The 21,060-nt window shown below is 40.7% G+C and overlaps 1 protein-coding gene across 1 annotated transcript in view; it reads left to right on the forward strand.

The window, feature by feature from the left end:
- The first annotated feature begins 2,090 nt into the window (after positions 1-2,090).
- Positions 2,091-21,060, forward strand: part of LOC110987042 (uncharacterized) — a 47,889-nt gene continuing 28,919 nt past the window's right edge. The window contains exons 1-2 of the mRNA XM_022249447.2: positions 2,091-2,342; positions 6,308-7,646. Of these exons, the coding sequence (XP_022105139.1) occupies positions 6,687-7,646 (960 nt within the window). The 5' untranslated portion in view covers positions 2,091-2,342; positions 6,308-6,686. The remainder of the gene's footprint in view (positions 2,343-6,307; positions 7,647-21,060) is intronic.

Raw genomic sequence — 21,060 nt, forward strand, 5'->3', positions numbered from 1 at the left:
TTTCTCCGATATTGTCTCTATGCATTTTTCCCACGCCGAGCCTTCATGAGTTTTCCCACAGATTTCTTAAAATCATTTTGGCATCAATAAATTGGAGAAAATTGGGAGTACTGGTGCTCACTTCCCCTGCAGTTAAACCAAACCATAATGTCAACATTTCCAAGCGACGTGCTTAAATGGAGATAAGTGACAATAACGATAAAACAAGATGTGGATTAAATTGAAACTTCACAGATGCATTCATAATGAATATCTTAGGGAGGGTTGAAAAATACTGGGCATGGGACAGAAGAACCCCCCACCCACCCACCCAACGCTGTGACATTGGCCAACAAAACGTCTGCTCTTTATGTGTTAGTAGCACGTCGTATTTATTTCTAGATAAGATATTTACGACATTACCGAAGAGGGCACGGGAAACTGTTTGACATGAGTGGAGTAGGTACCGTATAGACCTAGGGCAGCGGGACAGTTTTGACAGTGGGGGCGATTCTGAGACCATCAGCCATTAATAGGCCTATCCATTAAGCTCTGTCCCATTATACGACCTGCAAAAAGTGGGGGCCATGTCCTCACAGTCGAAAAAGTGCGGAGGGGGGGCTCGATTCCGCCGCCAGTGGTGTTAACGTTCTTTGATGCGCAAGCCTTAACCAACATCCACTAAATGTTAAAGGTGAAGGCTTTGCTGGTAAATCTGGTAAAATCCATTGTAAGACCAATATGGAACTGCAAATTCAGTAGGACCTGAACCACTTGCGCCCATACGAAGCCTGAACACTGACACACACAAAAAAAGAGTTGCAGAAAAGTGCGCCCTCGTTTACATTCCTGTCCTGTCCTGCATTCCTCAAAGTGCCATATGAGGGCGCAATTTCTTTTCCATGGTCAGAAACTACTGACCTGGGTCAGTTTTAGCCAATCCGGGTAGAGCCAGTCCATAGGAAGTCATGGGAACTGAATGAAAAAAGCTTAAGAAGCCTTGTTTTACGTGAACTAGCTCTAACGGTGCCAGGTGTACATGGGTCCCTTTGCTCGTCGGCGGAAAGTATTTTCGTACCTGTGGCAAAAACCAGAAGGCACAGGTGCTAACATTTCCTTGTGAATAGACTATTACGGTATACACCGCAGAGCTTCAAGATTCGTGATACCTCCCCCGGTACCCCTTCCATCCCCCAAAATATACTTATTCTGTAAAAGTGGTCGAAATGAACAAATTAGCAATTAAAAAATGTTCAAAAATTGCAGAAAGATTGCTTCGCCGATCAAATAGGATTCTTGCCTGTTTACGAATGCCAGCAGGAGTTTAAGGAACCGGGAGCGGACACGCTGATGTGCGTCTGTTGTAATAAAGAAACCTGAAAACAAGAAATGAGAAGATGGGAGATATAAGAACAACTACTCCTGAACTTAATTTGAAGTAGAAACAGCTGCCTGTGCATAGCTGAAACACACAACGCACCTACAATATATTTGCATAATACAGACGGATTTTTGCGATGGATGGCAACCCATGATGTTCAACGTTTTATATGCTTTAATAATTACCAGTGTTGAAGTCGAGACCAGGACAGAGACGCGTGACGTTTGAGATCTTATTGATAACTTGCTCTCAGTAATTTCTCTGGACAAAATTGTCACCTCCACTAATTGTAAACTCCTCGCATTCCCCCAAACATTCTACCTTAATACAGTTTTTCACCTTTGAGAATTTATTTAGAACATTTTTTCTAAATTAGGAAAAAAATTTCGTGCTAAAATAGATTCACTTTAAAAAAAAAAACATGAGTTATCGAATCATGCCTTTGCAAACATTTCTCCGAAGTAATCTGTTTTTCATGAAATTTATTAAACATCTCCAGTCATGTTTGTTTTGCTTATACTGAAACAGTGTAGTGTTGTTTTATCATGTCAACTACTATCCATCCTTTTATTCCATTTCAATTTTCAACTTTTACGCAAGTTTTATTCAAGTTTTGCTCAACTGTATCTTTCCAGAATTTGACCAAATTCGTCGACAGATAATATTAAAGCTCTTCAAGCGTTTGATCTAGCGCCCTCACTAGTTCAGTAGCGATTCGGCCAACCTGCAGCATGCGCACGATATGCAGCTGTTTTCACAAAACAGAAGGTGCCGGGTGTGTGCGCTAGATGGTGGGTTGAATGGTGACACCTTGTATATCAAGTCCCAAAACACCTCAGCATGATCATGTAATCATCAGAGATCACGAAGGCCAACATCGTCTGAGAGTTTTGAGGATGTGCAACACCCAATCTTCATCGAGCAGAATGGGCGCTGGAAACGCTCGGTAGGATGACGGGATGGGAGGTCGCGAATGGACAAGGTAATTAGACCATTACCAACGTGGGCTGTTTGTGTGTTGAGACATAATGTACCATACGTGCGAATTGATCTTGTGTTGGCATGATTGCGTACACCCAATTTGAAAGTACCTGCAGGACCTGTATTACCTTTCACTAGAGCTAGTTATTCGAGAGCCTAATCTTCCGTGAAAAAGATACAAATGATATGTTGTAGAGCAATGTTATTTATGTTCAATGTTGATTCGCTTGTGCTAATGCAGACCGTGTGTGTTGTAATTAATAGACCTAGTATGCGTTTGAATTGAGTTTATTCATCATGTTACACAGTTTTGGTCACCCAGTTTTTGTCTTTTGTGGTTTTTTGTTTTGTTTTTGAGCCAAGGAAAACAGTCCATTAATTATTCAAAGAGAGTTTTGTATCTCACCACAGCAACTCTAGAGTTTGGCACACACCTAGACTAGTTCTAAAATCTGACCTGAACAAACTTTGCCTCAGATAATTTCAGTTTTTCTCAAACTGAGTGGACGTGTCCTTGAAAATACAAGGTGAGGTAGAACTGTCATGTTTGAAGGCAAGTACCAGTACTTGGCCTGACTCTTACAATTATTCTTGACCAATACAATTGTAAATTGTTGAACAAGTGTTGTAAATTATATTTTGAGGTAGAAATGAAAGCTAAGAGTAAAAACAGATCAATATCTTATACATATGACCTTTGAAATCATATGGGGAAGAAAATTACATGTACATGTATTAAAAGTGCATTTACTCAAAGTGGAACAGTGAGAAAAAGATGTCCACTTCATGAACAAAGTTTGGTTCGTGGTCACATCCTGTCCAGTTCAGCCATGTTTTGAAACTGCTCAACTTGGGAGGTCATAGCAGAAGCAGTGATTTGTTAATGTGTGTGTTCACATCCTTCCTATTGATATCAGTCCGGATAATAGTGGTTTGACATGTTCACATCAAAAGTGACACTCTGATTTCTAAATCCGGTATTGTATTGAAGGCACACTGTATGCTATGCAAAAAAAGAATGAAAGAAACGGTTATGTTTTTTATTTTTCATTTTACTGAACCCAGGTTTGTGGGAAACATTGGTCATCAACAGATCTGACGATAAAAAACTCACAGGGTTATTTTGAAACTTTATGCATATTAATGAGTTTCAAACCTATTTTCTGAAGTCACTTGTGTTTCATAAATGGTGTACTGGTGGTCTATTTTCTTACATCAGTCTGTGTACAGTGTACTCAGAGACAACTCTCATTGAACATTGCTCATACACTCTATAAACGTCATACCAAGTTTCATTTTCAATGGTGAGAAATAGTTGTACATGTGTCAGTCTCAATGGGAATTTAATAACTACATTTTAGGGCTGAGGGAATTTGAATAATTTACTATTTGAGTATTTGATTTTCAATTTGATTGAATATCTGAACATTCGGTTGCACCGACTGGCAGATTGTTGATGAACAACCTATATACAAAATCAGTAGCAATAACACACAATTGTGATCAACATTGTGATCAATATAATAGCTTCTCACATCTAGGAGCATCTCCAGGTACAATTTAGCAAGATTTAAGAGACGAACAAGACTGCTGGCCCTGTTTAAAATTTTACATGTATATTCCTTTTAAATCGTTTATTGAATAATTACTTTTTTAATCGTTGTGACATTTCTTACACTTTTCATTAGAATCTGCTTGAAACAAGCCTCCATAGTGTAATTTGTCATGAATTTTCCGGATTCAAATATTCAAATTCGAAAAACAATATTTGAATATTCGACAATCAATCAAATATTCGGTTATTTGGATATTTGGTATAGCCCTTCTACATTTTTTTAATCAAGATAAAAACATACTTGGTTAAAAGAGCATTCAGTGCACTCATGCACGTTATCAACAAACAATTGTTTTCTTCAATAAAAATTTTCATGTATTGCCGAGCACACTTTTTCATCCCCCCCCCAGAAAGACAAGGACACAGTACATTGGTCACGTGATCCATCCGGGAAGCGTACATGTACATTGATTCAGCAAGATAGGAACAGGCTGGGGTTGAATTTCCTTGGGTTCAAAAGTATGCTTATGAGAGGAAACTGGACAAACTGGTTGACTCATTTGAATTTTTTTTTTCATTTGAATCACATGTGACTTGACTCAATACAGGAGGACTTGCGGTGGACTTGGAAGGTATTGGAAGAATTTGATGACAACACTTGCAAATTATGAGACAAAAAAGCAGGTTACAACATCTACTGGGTTGATTTCTTTCCAGTGCCGGAATCAGTTTCTTCCACGGGTGCACAATGCTCCTTTTTCCCCAATGATTCACAAGGGTTTATTGATTCAAGAACCACGAGTTCCTGGGCCTGGCTGGGATGTCTCCCCGTCATAGGGGAGTGGTCTTTACCTCTAAGGAAGGGCTTTCCTCATTCTCAGGAAAACTCAATCCATTTAGGATCCGTTCACTTACTGGCAGAATGACATCACTGCTGCCTTGCCCTCTTAAAAAAAAGATTTCCCCACAGTCGCTCTGTATAAAAGGGGTCACACCAGTGTCTAATGAAAAAGTGTCTGGGGAAAAAAACACAAAAAGTGTGTTAAATTTGCCCACTTTGGCCAACTCTGATTTGACCTCATTAGTTTGCTGAAGAGGAAAAGGTTGGTGAGTCCACAAAAGATTGTCTGATTAAAAAACAGCACCTAACCCCTTATCGGCACCTAACCCCTTATCACTATATCAGCAGCGAATGAGTTTGTTGTGTCCTTGACACGATAAAATATCACAGGCTCATTTTGGAAGGCAGAGGTACATGTAATGGCCACTTTGTGTTTGCTCTGCGATGCTTCCGTTCTTATTTGAAGTCTGTCCTTTACTTGTAACTTTTGATTTGTAATCGTGAGATTGGGTTGTGCACATGTCCTTGTTAGCTTGTAAAAAAGGCATATGTACATCAGTTGCTTGTCTTCAGTTCCTTGTTTCATGGCTGAGCCTTCGTTTTGGTGTGTTTCTTTACTCTATGGACTAAGCACCTGGCAGTATGCCAGTAATGAACAAACGGTTGTCTGGTGAATGGGAGTTTTGACCACACTGTCAGGGATACCTCTTTTGTTCAGTTTGGTCGCGGCCGGTTGAACAAGGATGACTGTTTGAAGCTAGATATGGGACGGAGAGAAACCCCCCCCCTTTGTGTTGGTCATTGTTTGGTCAGAATCTCAGGAATTCTTTACAGACTTCTAGGGGGGGTTAGGTAACAATAGTCTAGAGTGCATATAGGGATTGGACAGGTAAGGGGGGTACCCCTCCGTCCCATATCTTGCCTGGTATAGGGATGACCATGCTGCCTCAGGGACTGCAACAGCAAGCAATCTCTGTGAGGGCCAGCTAAAAACCCAGTCAACAAAAGCGATTGTGTCTGCATTCATTGGGCTTAATCTGTTTCAAACTTCTCCTTATCCAACTTGGTTTGGTGCATCCTCAATCAGTTTGGTTCTGACCTGACAGCCCCACCTGAGAGTATTCAGCTGAGTAGTGGAATAAGTCTATGGTGCAAATCTGTATTAACATGTTCTACATGTACTTACATGTGTACTACTACATGTAAGGCAGTACGTAGTACATCGGGTAAGGGCAAAACCTGTTGGTAAGGGCAAAGCCCTTTGGTAAGGGCAGAACCCGTAATGATAATTAAAATGTCCTTAAGGTTAGGAATGCTTTCTGGTTCCAGATCTCATAATAAAAAATTGCTCCTTGGTTTTTTTTTTTCATTGGTAGTGTGAAAAATGGGCCGTAACGGTTTCACTGATCACCAGGCCATATATGATATTGGAGGATTTTGGAGAGTAAGGGGCACTTTCCCCTTGCTAATTTGTGAGCGCTATTTACTGAGTTCAGCTTTGTCATAATCTGAATCCAATGATATACACTGTAGTATTAGCAAGTGACAAAGATCCGCTTTGATGTGGCAGGTTTGTCTTCACTGATCAAGCGGAACTGCTGACAAGTAACGCCAGCGCAGCCTCTGGGTGTCCTGTGTGCAGTCAACCGCCATTATGACGACTTCAGCTGCTGGCGTGGACGTAAACATTTGCTGCTGTGTGAGCCAGTTCACAGAACTAGCGCCAGTCACGCAGTTTTGTTAGAAACAAAAGATATTTGTAGATGGAGGAACCTGCAGGACGCACGTGTATAAAAATGGGAATTTAGGGAACCGAAGATTACAAGTGACCATAAAGTTGAAACTGGCTGCCGAAATTTTGCAGCTGCATCAAGTGGTAATTTAGACGAGTGTCCTGTGCCAAAACAAAGGGACTTTATTTTTGTCGGAGCATATTTTGTTGTTGAACCATGAACTCCCTGCATAGTCTTGGTCGGGATGGCTCCCGCACACCGGACTTTGAAGACCCGTATGACACACGCTATGAGACCAAATGGGAGGCCACCCCCATCAAGCCATTCAAGACCCAAACCGAGTACCTCTACGCCATGGTGGAAGACCTGGCTGAGTGGCTCAACAATCTCTACCACCTGGACATCACCCCAGACAACTTCTTTGAGAAATTGGAGACGGGCACTGTCTTGTGCCAGCACGCCAACAATGTGCGAAGGGTAGCCCAGGAGTACCGGCAGATCCATGGCCGGAGCGAGAAGGACATTGTCATCAATGACAATGACATCAAGTTCCGAGTGGACGCCAAGGAGGGCTCTTTCAATGCTAGAGACAACATCAGCAACTTCATCACCTGGTGCCGACACTGCCTGAACATCAAGGACGTCTTGCTCTTTGAGTCGGACGACCTGGTGCTGCGGAAGAACGTGCGGAGCTTCATCCTCTGTCTGCTGGAGGTGGCACGGCGGGGCAGCAAGGTGGGAATGCCTGTGCCACTGCTGGTGCAATTTGAGGAGGACATTGAGCGGGAGATCAAGGCCGGTTTGATGGAGCGGACGTCCGAGGCCGACTCGGAGCCATCCATTGAGCCTGCTTCTCCCACCAGCTCGGCCGCCACTACAGACGTTGATCACGAGCTGGGTTCTGGCTCTGACGCCGACCACGAAATGGACTCACAGAGATCAGAATCGCCTGATCTCAGCAGCCTCAACGGTAACCACAGCAACAGCCCATCCTCCGTTCCGTCCCGGATGCGAAAAGGAAGTAAGAAATCGCGACTGCCAAAGCCCTTGCCTCATCAGGCACGGTGTCGTGGGTCAGATGGGTACGGCAGTGCCGAAATTGATGTGACAGCTGAACAAGGCCCGCCACCTCAGGTCATGCTGGAACCAGAAGTACTCAAGTCTCTTCATGAAAGGGTGAGTACAGGCCTTTTCTTCCTTTCTTTTCAATGTTTATCCGGAAGTTTGAAAACTCTCCAAACTTTGAAACTGACTTGTTGGATTTGATGTATCATGATTTTATAATTCACTTTGAATGAAAAGGTGATAACAGTAATAGGCCAGAGGAATTTCTTCTTCTGTCCTTTCATGACATACTGAGTGCTACTCAGAGAAAATAAAGACACTGCAAGGAAACTCAACTATTTCAAGGATTCTACTAAAAGTGTTTTGATGAAGTGGAAAATAGCGATGTGATCTGGACTACAGTACATGTAGGTTGAATTTTCTTCAGTGGACATGTTCTTGTACATGTACATAAATGTTTGCATAAATTTCCAAACACACAGCATGTTTTGCTCATTTTCAAAACATAGGAATAATATTTAACATGAACATGTACTGAGGAGAATTAAATAACAAGCTGACAAATGAACAAACAGAAAACACAGGCGCAGCAGAATAAAGCCAGACACATGATACTGAAATAATCAACAGCAAATTAGGCAATTATTTCATTGCTAGCTACATGTAGTCTCATTTTCATGGGAAAAGGTTTTTGGGTCACTGACTGCACATCAAAGCGTACTGTGTGAAAAGGAAAAAATATCCAGGAATATTAATCGACCGAAACCCAATAAACCTGGGATACTTGGTGTTGAATAACCGTGGTAACGCAGCCACTCAAATGACAGATTGTTCACAAAATGGGCTTGTCTTCAGAACCACCTGCTGTGTCTTCAAGGAGATCTCTGCCCACTAGAGTATTAGTCTTCAATACATTTAATAACAAAAAAAATTACCTGCGTTTCTGGTTTTCTGCCCCAACTGAACCCATTAAATCATGACGAACTTAATTTTTTGAGTTTGAAATAATAACATCCTACATATACATGTACATGTATGCTTCAGCGTGAAGGGGGCAGCATAGTCACTTTTAATGATTTCTAGTTCAGAAGATTTTGGGTACATGTACCTGTGCATGAAATTTAGTTTCAACCTCATACACATTTCTTGCAGCAGTCACAATGTACAGTACCTGTATAAACCCTTCTGCAGCGGGAAACATACTAGTTCTTTTCTTGCCAATTGCTCAAAATTACACTGTTTAGAATATTTGCTATTCGCTTGTGGTGGCAACTTGCAGCTGGAACCCCACTTTCAAAAGGGATTAATGTGCCTCTTGTTTCACACATGCACCTGTAAATTGTTTTTGTAAACTTGCTTATGATTGCTATGGTGGCATTGCACCATTCACAGTATCATGGTTGCTATTAACATACTATCAAGGTGTACTGTACCAGGACCTGTTCTTGGCTTGGCCATTAGTGCCCATAAATTACAAAAATCTGATTATCTTCAAAATGCAAGTTTAATTCCTTCTACCTGTGTGTGTGTGCGTAGGGGGGTGTGTGAACCAGGTGTCAGATAGGAAGCAAAGTTTTGGCAAAAACAATCCCAGCAGGTATTTCATGAGACTGTAATGTGTTCTGAGTATTTTTCCCTTCTGAAAAAATGCATCAGAAAAAAAAGTAGAATTCTTTAGTTTTATGTCTTGAATTTCTGGGGGGGGGGAGAAGACACCGGATACGTTTCAGAGAGTTGGACCATGGATAGGGTGTCAATAGAGCTGTACATGTAGTTTGTTACCTACTTTGTAGGCCATCAGGAGGCTGGTACTGGGGAGTTTGCTTTGGTTTCCCCGAAGTGTAAAGGATACTTAAAAGGTTAAATTGGAGGATTGTAGATTTTTATGAGCCTAATAAGATGCTGATGCTTAGCTAAGGTTTCATTGAAAAGGCCATTAAATGTGCCTTCTATGAATACGAAACGAAGTGGGGTTACAGCCTAAAATGTCAAGTTGGCCAGTAAAAATTCCTTTGAGAAAGTGAAAACTTTGACATATATTGTGGTTACCATAGCCGCATGTGTAGCCCTGTTGGATTCAAACTCCTATGTGAGCAACCAATAGTCAGGTCTCAAAGGTGTTTGTGCATTGTTGAACTATGCCAAAGTTTCACCCTGGAATTTAAATGATGGGTAAATATTAGTTTAAAATTTGCTGTATTTGCTTGATGGAGTCCAGTCGCTTTGCTTTCAAAACAAGGCCATTGAGTTGAAAATTTCAATGGGCTTGCTTTGGGAGTTGCGAACAGAAACCTTCTATGGGGTAAAGGTCTGAATGTCAAGTACGGGTGGCCAGGGCGCTACCTCAGGGCTGGTCCAAGGTGGGTTACTTTTGTTATTGATTTGTTGGCCCCCATAACAGCTACTGGAGATAAAAACTCGGTAACCAAACAGGGAAAGGTGTGAAGCCAAACAATAGGGGAATGGGAAATGGCAGGCAGAGGGTCCTGTGGGAGTCAACATGGACTCTGGCTGGTGCAACCTTGCTGTGAGGCTCAGACCATTTAACAAGCAATTTTATTATTAGTTGTTGTTGGAGAGAATGGATATCACTTAGTGGGTTTGTTGGCATACTCTATTGCTGAGAGTGTAGTACATGGTTTTTTGGCATTCTTCCAGTTTCCATTATTGTCTCATGGAGGGGCGAGGCAGAGCTCAGTGGGGAGCGGCTGACTTTAGATTAAAAGGTCTTGGGTCTGTTTGCTCTCTGACCCAGAGTTGTCAGTGTGGGTCCTCCATGGTTTCCACTAGACTAGTACTCTTTTCTTGGGTTTAGATTTTCATAGATGTACATGTATAATTGCACTGGGAAGGGGTATTGCAAGGAGGGCACTTGATCCCCCGAAACAAATTCAAAAATAAAAAGGGAAGAAGTAGAAGAAAAAAGAAAAGACATGAAAGGGGATGAAAATCACCTAGTTGCTTAAAGAACCTCAAACTGATGTCCCTTCCACTGATGTTTATCCGAAAACATTTGTCTAGTTCATTCCTGATAAGCTGTTTGTTCCTTCCTCCCCCCTTCCCCTGGAAAAATCCTAGCATTGTGATGAATACATGTATTTAAAGCAAACCTCTTTTACTTCAAACTACATGTTCAATAATGTATTAACCTGTGACACATTTTTTAAACCCATTCAGCGTCCAGTTTATTTGTGATAATCTTACCAGAAAAATTGTCAAATGCTGTACAGTATCTCTGATGAAATCATTTTCTGGAATGTGTATCATAAATGAATTTGTTTAGGTAATCAGTGCTGAAGATTCCAAACCGACCATTGTAAAAATTGAGTAGATCTTGTATTCGTTGAATCCATGAAGTTTGAAGTTTTGTCTGTACGATTCATATACATACCATTACATTGTAATTGAGCTCCATAAACCGGTATGTCAAACTTAAGTGATGGAACAAAGTGCACAGCATGTTCATTCATCAGAGTAAAAAAGGGGGGGAAAAGTGTTTCTGACTCATTTTGATGGATCCGGAAATCAGAGTCTTGTCACAAATGTACCAATGCCATACCATCATAGCCCCAGGCAAACAGTTAGCACACCATCCAATCATCCCTGACCCCTTCTTTCCAAATTCCATTATATTTCAAGCCAAGCATTGCCCTATTCAGTGCTGCTACCCCCATTTGGGAACATTGAATGAGAGCGAATTGATATTTTGCCAAGCTGCTCTTGCCCTGGGGCCTTACAACAGAATTCCCTATTCAGACAGTCATTCTTGACAAACTGTCCCCCGTTCAGCTTCTTGTTGTAACTTTGTGATGTTTGCTTCTGCCCTTCTGTGGCAGAATTTTTTGACCTTTAGGGCTTTTAATTTTGGGGGGAGGGGTACAATTTGTGAGAGGTTTCATGAATGCAATCTCTTGAATACTTGTAGGTGTACAGTCTTGAATTTCAACTTTCAATGGACCATTTCAAACGAATTTCTACCAGGGATTTGTGATTTTGCAGTGAGGATAAATCTACATGGGGAGAGGTTTTCTGTTCTAACTTCTTGTACACTGTACCAAAAGTCACTAATATTGGACATTATTCTACATGTACTTGCTGTTATCTTGCACAAATCTTTTTTTTTTTTTCTGAATCCTTTGTAAATTGAAGAAGGCCTGCATTTCATTCTGTTCAGCAACCATACTGCACAATGTGCAAACCAGTAGGCTCACGCGTACATGTACATGTACATATATTCTGATACCGACATACATGTACGTGTAATATACTGTGTGGTTATAATGTAGTAGCATATTCTTTCAAGACACCTTTTACCAACATTACTGATTTTCAATTTTTTTTTACGTAGATCAGCTTTTAGCCAGAAATGTTACTTCTTGCTACGGTACATGCACAAGTTTGCATTATGACAACCTTTCCCAGAAAAATACATGCATTGTACACTGTACGTGTAAGGTTGAAGCACACACCCGCAAATAATTATTCTCGGTCACTCAAAGACGTCACAGCAGTCGTGTCTGTCGTTCGATCACTCGGCCGTCTGGCTACTTGCATCTGCAGAGAGGCCTATTTTAGTGGAACACTGGAATATTCTGTTGAGTGATGTCGGTCTTTGCCGCAAGGTTTAGCATAAGTTATTGGCTCGTACATGTAGGGCGCGATTGAGTGATTCCAGTAGCCAGATGACTGGTGTACATGTAGGTTTCAAATTCCTACTCCATGACAAAATTTTAGTCTTGTCTTTTCAGTGAAATGTGCACAATTATGTGCCAGTACCTGCATCTGAGGATTTACTCCTATACACTGTAGGACTCTTGTGTCTTACGGGGCACAAGCTCGTGAACAGTGGGGTAAGAATTGTCAGAATTTTTCCTGATTTCAGGATTTTTCAAACAATATCTTTTGAAATCTGGAAAATCCCCAGTTTACTGTTCAAGGTGTTTTTATGCGTAAAGATTGATATACATGTAGAACACAAGAAAATGGTATTTTAAGGAGTGCCTGTAGGCAAACACAGAAGTACATCATAGACCCTACACTGCCAGTTTATCCTCATACCCTCCAGTGATTATTTCCATGGATACAAGTATTCAAATTGTCTCCTATCTCTCCCCTGGAGCACAGAGTAGAATACTGAGCAACATATTCACTGGTAGTGTACCACTATTTTATTTTGAACTAATTCAGTTACTCGATCAGTGGAACGTAGCCACTACTTGCACATGTATACAGTATGTGTGTTCTGCATACATGTACCCCTTAGTCTTGTCCATCACCAAGGGTACTGGTAATTTATATTGTAGTTGCCATAGCAATTGACTGTTTGTGCCAGGTTTTTGATTTGCAATTTACGCATGCATTGAACTTCCTGAGTGTTAATGTGAAGGGGCAAAGGATAGGGCGTGCCTTTCAAAAACCGAAATCCTTTCTGCGAAAGAGGAAAATCAACCAAGCTTGCAGCAGCGATATTAAGAGTGACACTATGGCCAGTCATGCAACACTCTTTACAGTGTTTCCATGGTAACCTTTTTCTGGGTAACCTTTTTCTGCAAGCAGCACGCGGTTGTAAAGTGGCATGGGGCATGCATGCCTGGTTCCTTCCACAGGAATTTTTTTGCTGATATGAATAGTAACAAGCATTGTTTGTCTTGTTGACTAACACGTTGAAGCTTTATAAAGAATTTAAAAGTCCAGCACTGATGCATGAAGGAATTTGCACCGCAATCAACCGCAGCCTTCAGTTTATTCAGGCAGAAACCACTTGCACTTTTTGACTACAAAATAGAAAACACGCATATAACATATATACATGTACATATGCCAAACAATAATCTATTCCTGTTTTGTGTTGTTAGTTTTCAAATGCACTGAGTGCAAGCTCGAGTATACCGGGTACAAATAGATGTACTGTACATGTAAAAACCAATGATGGAAATGGTATGAAAAGTGAATAATGCAGTGTTCAGATGGCTCTCTAAGTTCAAGTACCTTCTTAACGACTGAAAAACTGGGTGTGTACATTTACATGTAGAAAAGCGTGTCTGAAACACTGAGAGACACTTAAACTCCAAAACCTACTAGTATCATCATACATAAAAACACAGGTGATAAATACCATCATACTGTAGAATCTTAAAAAGGAGGTTTTACAATTGGAGGAAAACTACACTGTAGGCATCAACTTGCACACTCGCACTAATACCAACTGGTATAGAAATGATCTATGAAAGTAAATCAGTGGACTGCAGCAGGGGGGCAGCTTGCAGACCTGTCATGCCTGTACAGTCTTCCTTGCTGTCTACATGTACATACCCGTAGCCTGTAGGTTTTTTGGTCAGGTTTTATTTTTTTCTTTCTCCTTGGCCTGATGGGAAGGATAGCAAAGACCCCCAGCAGACTCACAAGAGGAGGATGAATCATGTTCTTTGCTGGCCCTGGGGGTGCAAGGTTGAACCCCAACATTTAATCAAATTGCTTCACAACGGAGGTAACAGTGGGCTGTAGATTTATAAAACTTCACATGAGCTCAAGGGTGGTGGACGGAATAAAAAAAGGTATAATCAGGTGTTTGAATCATTCAAGGGAGATAAAATGTTTGTAAATGAGCGGGAATGGGGTTAAAAACGAGGTCAAGTGATCACATGACAACGCTTGTGGTGGGGGTGCTTGTAAGCATTGCACACATGCACATTAACCAGTACACGTATTCATCTTTTCTGCTAGTTGTACATTAACTCCTCATAAAGCATGTTTTGTAAAGTATACTGTACACATGGTAAATGTACTGGCGCTTTGTGACATTTAATAAATTAGCCATTTAACGAGGAGCTTAAGTGTATGGTGATGTACTATTGATGACTGGAGTGACTGTACAACTGCAGTGGAAAAGAGAATCTCTCCCAGTTTTTATGAACTTTGATGGAATTAAGCATTTTTCTGCTGTTACACAAGTTCCTTAAATAGGCTGTGCAAACAACAGTTATTTGCTTGAAAAAAAATCAGTTTTGGGGAAAAACTGGTACCCATACTTTGAAAAACTTTTATTTTTGCTCAAAAGGATCTCTACAGTACATTTTATTTGAAAGTTAACAGTGAATGGGAATCAGAAACGTTGTCAAAAGAATTTTCATTCCTGTTCACATTTGCCTTTCAAAGGTACATGTACATGTATAATTGTCAAATGTTTTCCCGCTTGTGTGAAAAGGCGGAAAAAGGTTTTCTACTTGCATGAGAGGGTGTGAAAAATTTTTTTCAATTGTGTGAAAAGTCATGAACAGTTCTTTCAAAGCTTGTATGCAAGGGTGTAAAAATCTTTTTTCCCATTGTGGGAAAAGTTTGTCACATTTTAGTGAAATGAAAATGAATTCCCGGGGAAGTAGAAAAAGTGTGAAAAGAATTTCCCGTTCCCAGGTTCTCTTTCAGTTTCTGAGCACGCATTCTGTACATTCCCAGGCTTGTACAGGCCCCTACATTGTACATGTGATGACGTCAGAAAAAAAATTATCTAGAGCTTGCACACATGTTTGTATTCATTCCCTGTGGAGCAAATTCAGATCGTAGTATACTTGATTAAGGATGCATGCATACACCGTGTACACGTACATATACATGTACCTGTGCATACATGTACATGTATGACGGATTACTGTGGTTACATGAACCCAGTGTTGCACCAATGTACGCTACATCTACATGTACTCCATGCAAGCAGGATAAATTCTATTAACGTTAAGTGCAGTCCAAGCAGTGTTTCACTTCCTGACAAGATTTATGATTCGCTGAACTGTAAGTGTAGCGTAAGACATTCATTCATACAGAAATACCATATTCCCAGTCAATGGGAGAGAGATGAAAAAATCCTGATGAGGTCAACCCGGCAATGCCGGGAGTACGGCCTAGGGGTTTTAAAAGAGTGAACATAAATGTCATTTATTTACTTAGGAATTCCGGGTGCCCCTTGAAACGTTTATTACTGGCAGAGATTTAGGGCTTCATTTTCATTCAGAAGTCATGGTTGTCATCTACAGGTAACATGTCTAACCTTGCCAGCAGCAGTTTTAGTTGAACTGCTCTTTTTGACACTTTTTAAAGGCCTTAATTTTCTAAAACTTGAATGAGAAAGAAACGGAACAGATCATTCTTCTGCGTTGTTTCCAGACTTGTTACCGGTATGAACAATAAGAGATGGTTGGAGTTTTGTCGTTTGCAAGAACTAGCAGCAACTGACTTCACAGTATAGTGCAGCCTCATCATACACGTAGATTACCATGGCAACCAAAGAAGGAAATGGGAATATTCAGAGACAGTTTGCATTAGAATGTTCTTCATGCCTGACATGCGCGCTCTACAGGTATTCATGACCAGCTTCAGCGGAGGGGAATGCAGTGTTGAAATCCAGATGCATTACTTGTTGGCCTTTCATAAATTACACTAGGGAAACCGTCAAACACTTATCATGCCCACATGCGCACTCATTATACATGTACATGTAGCGTGACATTTTGTGGTGAGAATCGATTAATGAAGAATGCAGAGAGATCTGGTGACATGTGACGTCTGCCCGTCGCTGTCTCACTTGTATGTTGAGCACTCTGGTCACATCAGCTGAAATGGCAGGGTTCGTCCTTTCATAAACTGCCCCCCTTTAGACCAGAGCAAGCCATATTTTTCCCCCTTTTTTGACACAATACTTCAGCTTTGGCTTGATGAGAGGAGAGGTATTGCAGATCGGCCAGGTCAAGTTTGAGTTTGTGCAAGCAGTAATTAGAGACTGTCCAGCTGAGAAATCACAAAGTTGAATTACAGTGTACACATCGGCGTATACAAGGATTTGAGAGATAGATTTGAGAGAGTTGGAAAATTGGGGTTTTTTTAAATTGCAATTAATTGAAAGTAAAGTTCAATAAATGTGCCTGTGTAAGAGAGTTGTTCCAGTCTTAGGCCATGTCCAAAACGGGCTTGTAGAGCTACGGCTAGGTCTATTGTCGAGGCGTCTCCACGCATTTCCAACGGAGCGAAGACCTAGACCTGCATGTAGCTCTAGACAAGAGATTCAGATGCAACCTTAGTTACATGAATGTACATGTATGTGCACTGTACAGTATTTCTTCATGAGCATGTCCGTGTCTTGTGCAAATTAAACACTTCCATGTTGACTCAAGTCCAGCAGGGGCCTTCTTGGTGAAAGAATTGCTGTGATTTCTTCTGCTTCCTCGGAGCCAAGGGAGAGATACATTTGTATGCATACATGTACAATGTACGTGCTAAAGATATTCTCTCTTTTTAGTCATTTTCTATATCAAGCTTTCTGCAAGAAAACACACATAATATCTAGACCGTATCATTACACAATTGAAAGTAGGGTTCTTTTTGCATTCTACTGTGTTTGTACAAACTGATTTATTCCCTAAAGGTTACAAGTACTACCAAAGTCTGTTGGACCCACTCCCATCAGCCCCACCCCAGTAAAAGGAATGTTGGCTGCCTCCCTGTCATTGTTCTGCCTATTATGTGTACATGTCAATCTCGTTTTGCAAAGCACCTTTTTCTGTTTTCTCAAAAGATTGTACACCTGGTGCACAATCTTTCCAGATGATTCAAGGAAGGACTGCAAAAAATCTTTCACCATAGAAATCTTTAAGACTTATCTCTTTTCTAAATGAACAGTGCAGAGAAATAATGCAGTGCACAGAAAATCCCCATTTCTCCATTCTCCCAAGGAAACTTCTGTCTTCACATAACACTGTGCAGATTACAGTGCCTTTGCAAATTACGTACAGCTCCTTAGCAAATCGGATCACTCCATAAGCTCTCAGACCCACGCTATTAATACATTGTATTCTCATAAATGGATTACTATTGGTCAGTATTGATCTCTCTGAAAGCCACCCCCAAATCAGATACCTTACTGTGCAAGTCTGGAGAGCCTTACAATCCTTTGTTCCATCTGAGTGAGCACAATGCTGTACAGTGAGTGTAAAAGAGTCTATGGTAGACCTGATTTGATTTCCTGACAAGAACAGAACAAAGACAGCCCTTGTTAGGGTGAGCTGTTGCAGTCTGCAACCATAATCAGCTATTCCTGTGCTGATTTAAGTAGTTCCCTAGAATTAGTCTTTAAATGAAATCATCTGTGCCTTCAGAAGAGCGTTCATGGTACTCTGTGTGTTTAAGATTACATGCTGACTCAAGCAAGGGACATGGTTCATAATCCACACATGCTGGGAATAACTGGAAACTGGTTGACTTTTATGCAACGGTGTTCAGCTTTCATTTTAATAAGTGTACATGTACATCTTTCATGTGAGCCTGAAATCAGTTATAGGCAGTTTTTACACTCACATGTTTGGCTTGTGATTTGCAAAGCCCCATTAATGCTGTTTCAAGTACAGGACATGTACATGTACAGTGTACTTCAGAGCCTCCGTTAGCTGTTTTGTAAATCGGAAAGTGCTGAAAAGGCAGACAGTTTAGATTTTCCAATAGCTCTGGCTGTGATACATGTACATGCATACCAGTTATCAAAAGTGAAAACGAAATACATCATCCACAAAGCAGTAAACGCCATACACATTATCAGTTATTTGTGTAGGTTTGCGCAATAATTCCGTACACAGTCATAAGACGGGTTGTGAAATATGGGTCACCTGAGCCTGCCGCCTCTGACTAACTTTATAAGCGTCATGTACTAGTAGTTGTTTACATCAAGGCATCCTGACCTGAAGTAAAAACAAATTTGGGGAATTCTTTTGTGGTGAATATTGCCAGGGAAAACATTCGAGTACGCCGTCCCCAAGAGCCACGGTAATGCAACAAGTACAGATGAATCATCCTCATTTTCGTGGTGCTTTCTCTGTAGTCGTTTTCACAAAATATGGAGGGCCTGACGTTTCAATCCTAGCCGCATCTTTTTCAAAGGCAAAATGGCGAAGATTTTCAGTGATAAATCACCGCAGCCACATGTGCCATTTCAGAAATATTTACACTTGCATGCAGCTTCTGCCCATGTTTTGATTCTCATTGAGCTCATTAATTTTGATTTAATTGCTATGACAAGTTTATCATCTGTTATTCTTTTTACTCATGGTCACACTTCAACCCAATCAATCTGTTTGTACGTTGTGTAAATACTCCCTTTTTGCCTTTGACACACTAAAATTTCCTAATCCAAATACATACATGTACAGTACATGCATAGCACCACAGTATCACTGGTACATGTGCCAGGTACATGCAGATAATCCACATCATTGGCACAGGTACCATTGTCCACTGTGTGTACATTTTGTATATGGTCTTTGATTTTCGAGAACTTTATCTGATTGGGCTTTAACGGGACACAAAATCTCACTACGTACATAACTGAGAGAGGAGGCATATGACCGAATGTTCCCTCCTTCTCCAGTTGTTTTATCTGTAAGGTGAAAAAAATTCCAAGACATTAAATTCATCCCTCTTGAATAAAACAACACCGGTACATGTACGTACTCACACACTCCCGCACCGTTGTTGTGGGGACATACACTCGACATTTCACCTGTTATGCGGGGATCAAAAACATTGTGGGGACTCATAATTGTCCCTACAACTCAGTTCAAATTTCCCTAACAAAAGAACTTGTCCCTTAACGCGGTGAATTGCCACTCACTTGGGTACACCAGTAAATGTACATGTACAAATACTTTAATACTGTATCGTTGCCTTTGTGGGAAAAAACTACAGATTTCCAAGAAGGATGGAAAATTGCAAGAGGAAACATTCTTGCAAACTGGCACACTCATGTACCGGTACATGCACATGTCTGGTCCATGTATTTCAGCACTCTTTCAGTACTAACAGTAATTTTTTTTAACTCGCAACCGACCAAAATGTTAACACGACCACCCTATTGATTTTATGTGCAGATGTTTAGGAGTTCTGGGCAATTGTACTTGTACATGTACCGGTAGTAAAAATGTAGCTGATTTCTTTTGACCAATGATCAGCATTGTACAAACTACATGTACTTGCAGCTTGTGAAGTTATCCATTTGATCTCCATGTGACACCAACTACGCATTGGGAATCACATCAGTTGGCCATCATCACACCTCATCCAGTCAGCCATTCCTCTTCAATTAAAACTTGTCCCCCCCTGAAATTTTGTTTTCATTGCCTCGCCTGAACAGCTTTGCCGTTTAACAAACTGGAGTTTATTCAGCAGCAAATCAGTCACTCAAGCGTGAAATTGTAGCTTATGATAGGAATGGAGATCTAAATTAAGGGTGAGTGGTGCGGACGCATGACTCATCAGAGCTCGAGACCAGGTGTAAATATGATTTATTATGAACAGCAGTATTCAAGCCATTTCAAAATCTTTGGTTCATTACATTTCAATCTGTAACTCATTTAGTAGTATTGCTTCCCCCCCCTAAACTGAAATGCTTAATGAGATCATGTGGTATAACATTAGCCAAGGCACAGAAATTAATGATGAAAAATAGATTGACACTTCAATATAGTCACTGTGGATGGACAGAGAAGGAAGAGTGATATCTTAAAGACAAATGGAAACAACACTCTTATCAATGATTAATGCTGTATCAATATGACTGTTTTCAGTTATTTCCTTTCACCCTGGAAATTATTGACAGGATGAGTAACATTTCTGTCGCTTGGAATATTGAGGTCAAGTGTGCCGAAAGGAAAGGTTGTCACGGTGTGGTTCTTCTTAGGGTAGGGGCCTTGATTGAAGTCTACACAGATGCCAACCCTGTGTATGGGGTCTTCATCCAAACACATGGTTCTAATGTGAATCATGGGCCCAAGTCATTGTTAGTGCTGCCACTGCTGGTGCAGTGCTCCTGAAACTCGGCTTATCAGAAGTTTTTTTTGTAAAATTTAAATTTCTTGTCAAAACATTTGATGGACTTAGGAACTCTTGCTTGAACAATCAAAGCCAAGGGTCATTCATATTACATATGTACTGGGGATGTACAGGTACATGTAAGCTGAATACCTACATGTACATGTACTGGTACATGTCATGTAGTTGTCATGTACACGTCCACTAGTTATCGAGATGTTCATATACATATGTGTACGGTGGACACATGTATGGTGTTGCATGTACTTCAAGCATTACACTTGTGCATAATGTGCTTGTTGACAGAATGGATTGATTTTTATTGATTGATTGATAAATGGGTCAGTTGATTGGTACATGACCATGAAGAGGTTTGAAAAGGTGACACTCTTCTTGGCTTAAGGGAAAGGCAGTGTACGGAGAACTGCTATGGTGTTCAACAACTGGCACACGTACAATATTTGTCTTATATTCAAGAAAGCACTTACATGTAGATGTAGCTTAATTTGCATATTTAATACCATTTCGACAACATGCAGGTGCCCTGCAGCTTCATCATGTTCTTCATAATTCACCTATTGTTTCCGTGGTGGCATAAGGCATTGACAGACTTCCATATTGAGCTTCTTTTCGAACACGGTTCAAAGTTTCAGACATTGTGCAATGTGATATTTGAAGTAGG

Source organism: Acanthaster planci, linkage group LG09 (genome assembly GCF_054643075.1).
Source record: "Acanthaster planci isolate LZ-2023a linkage group LG09, COTS_SCS, whole genome shotgun sequence".
In the NCBI taxonomy this organism is placed as follows: domain Eukaryota; kingdom Metazoa; phylum Echinodermata; class Asteroidea; order Valvatida; family Acanthasteridae; genus Acanthaster; species Acanthaster planci.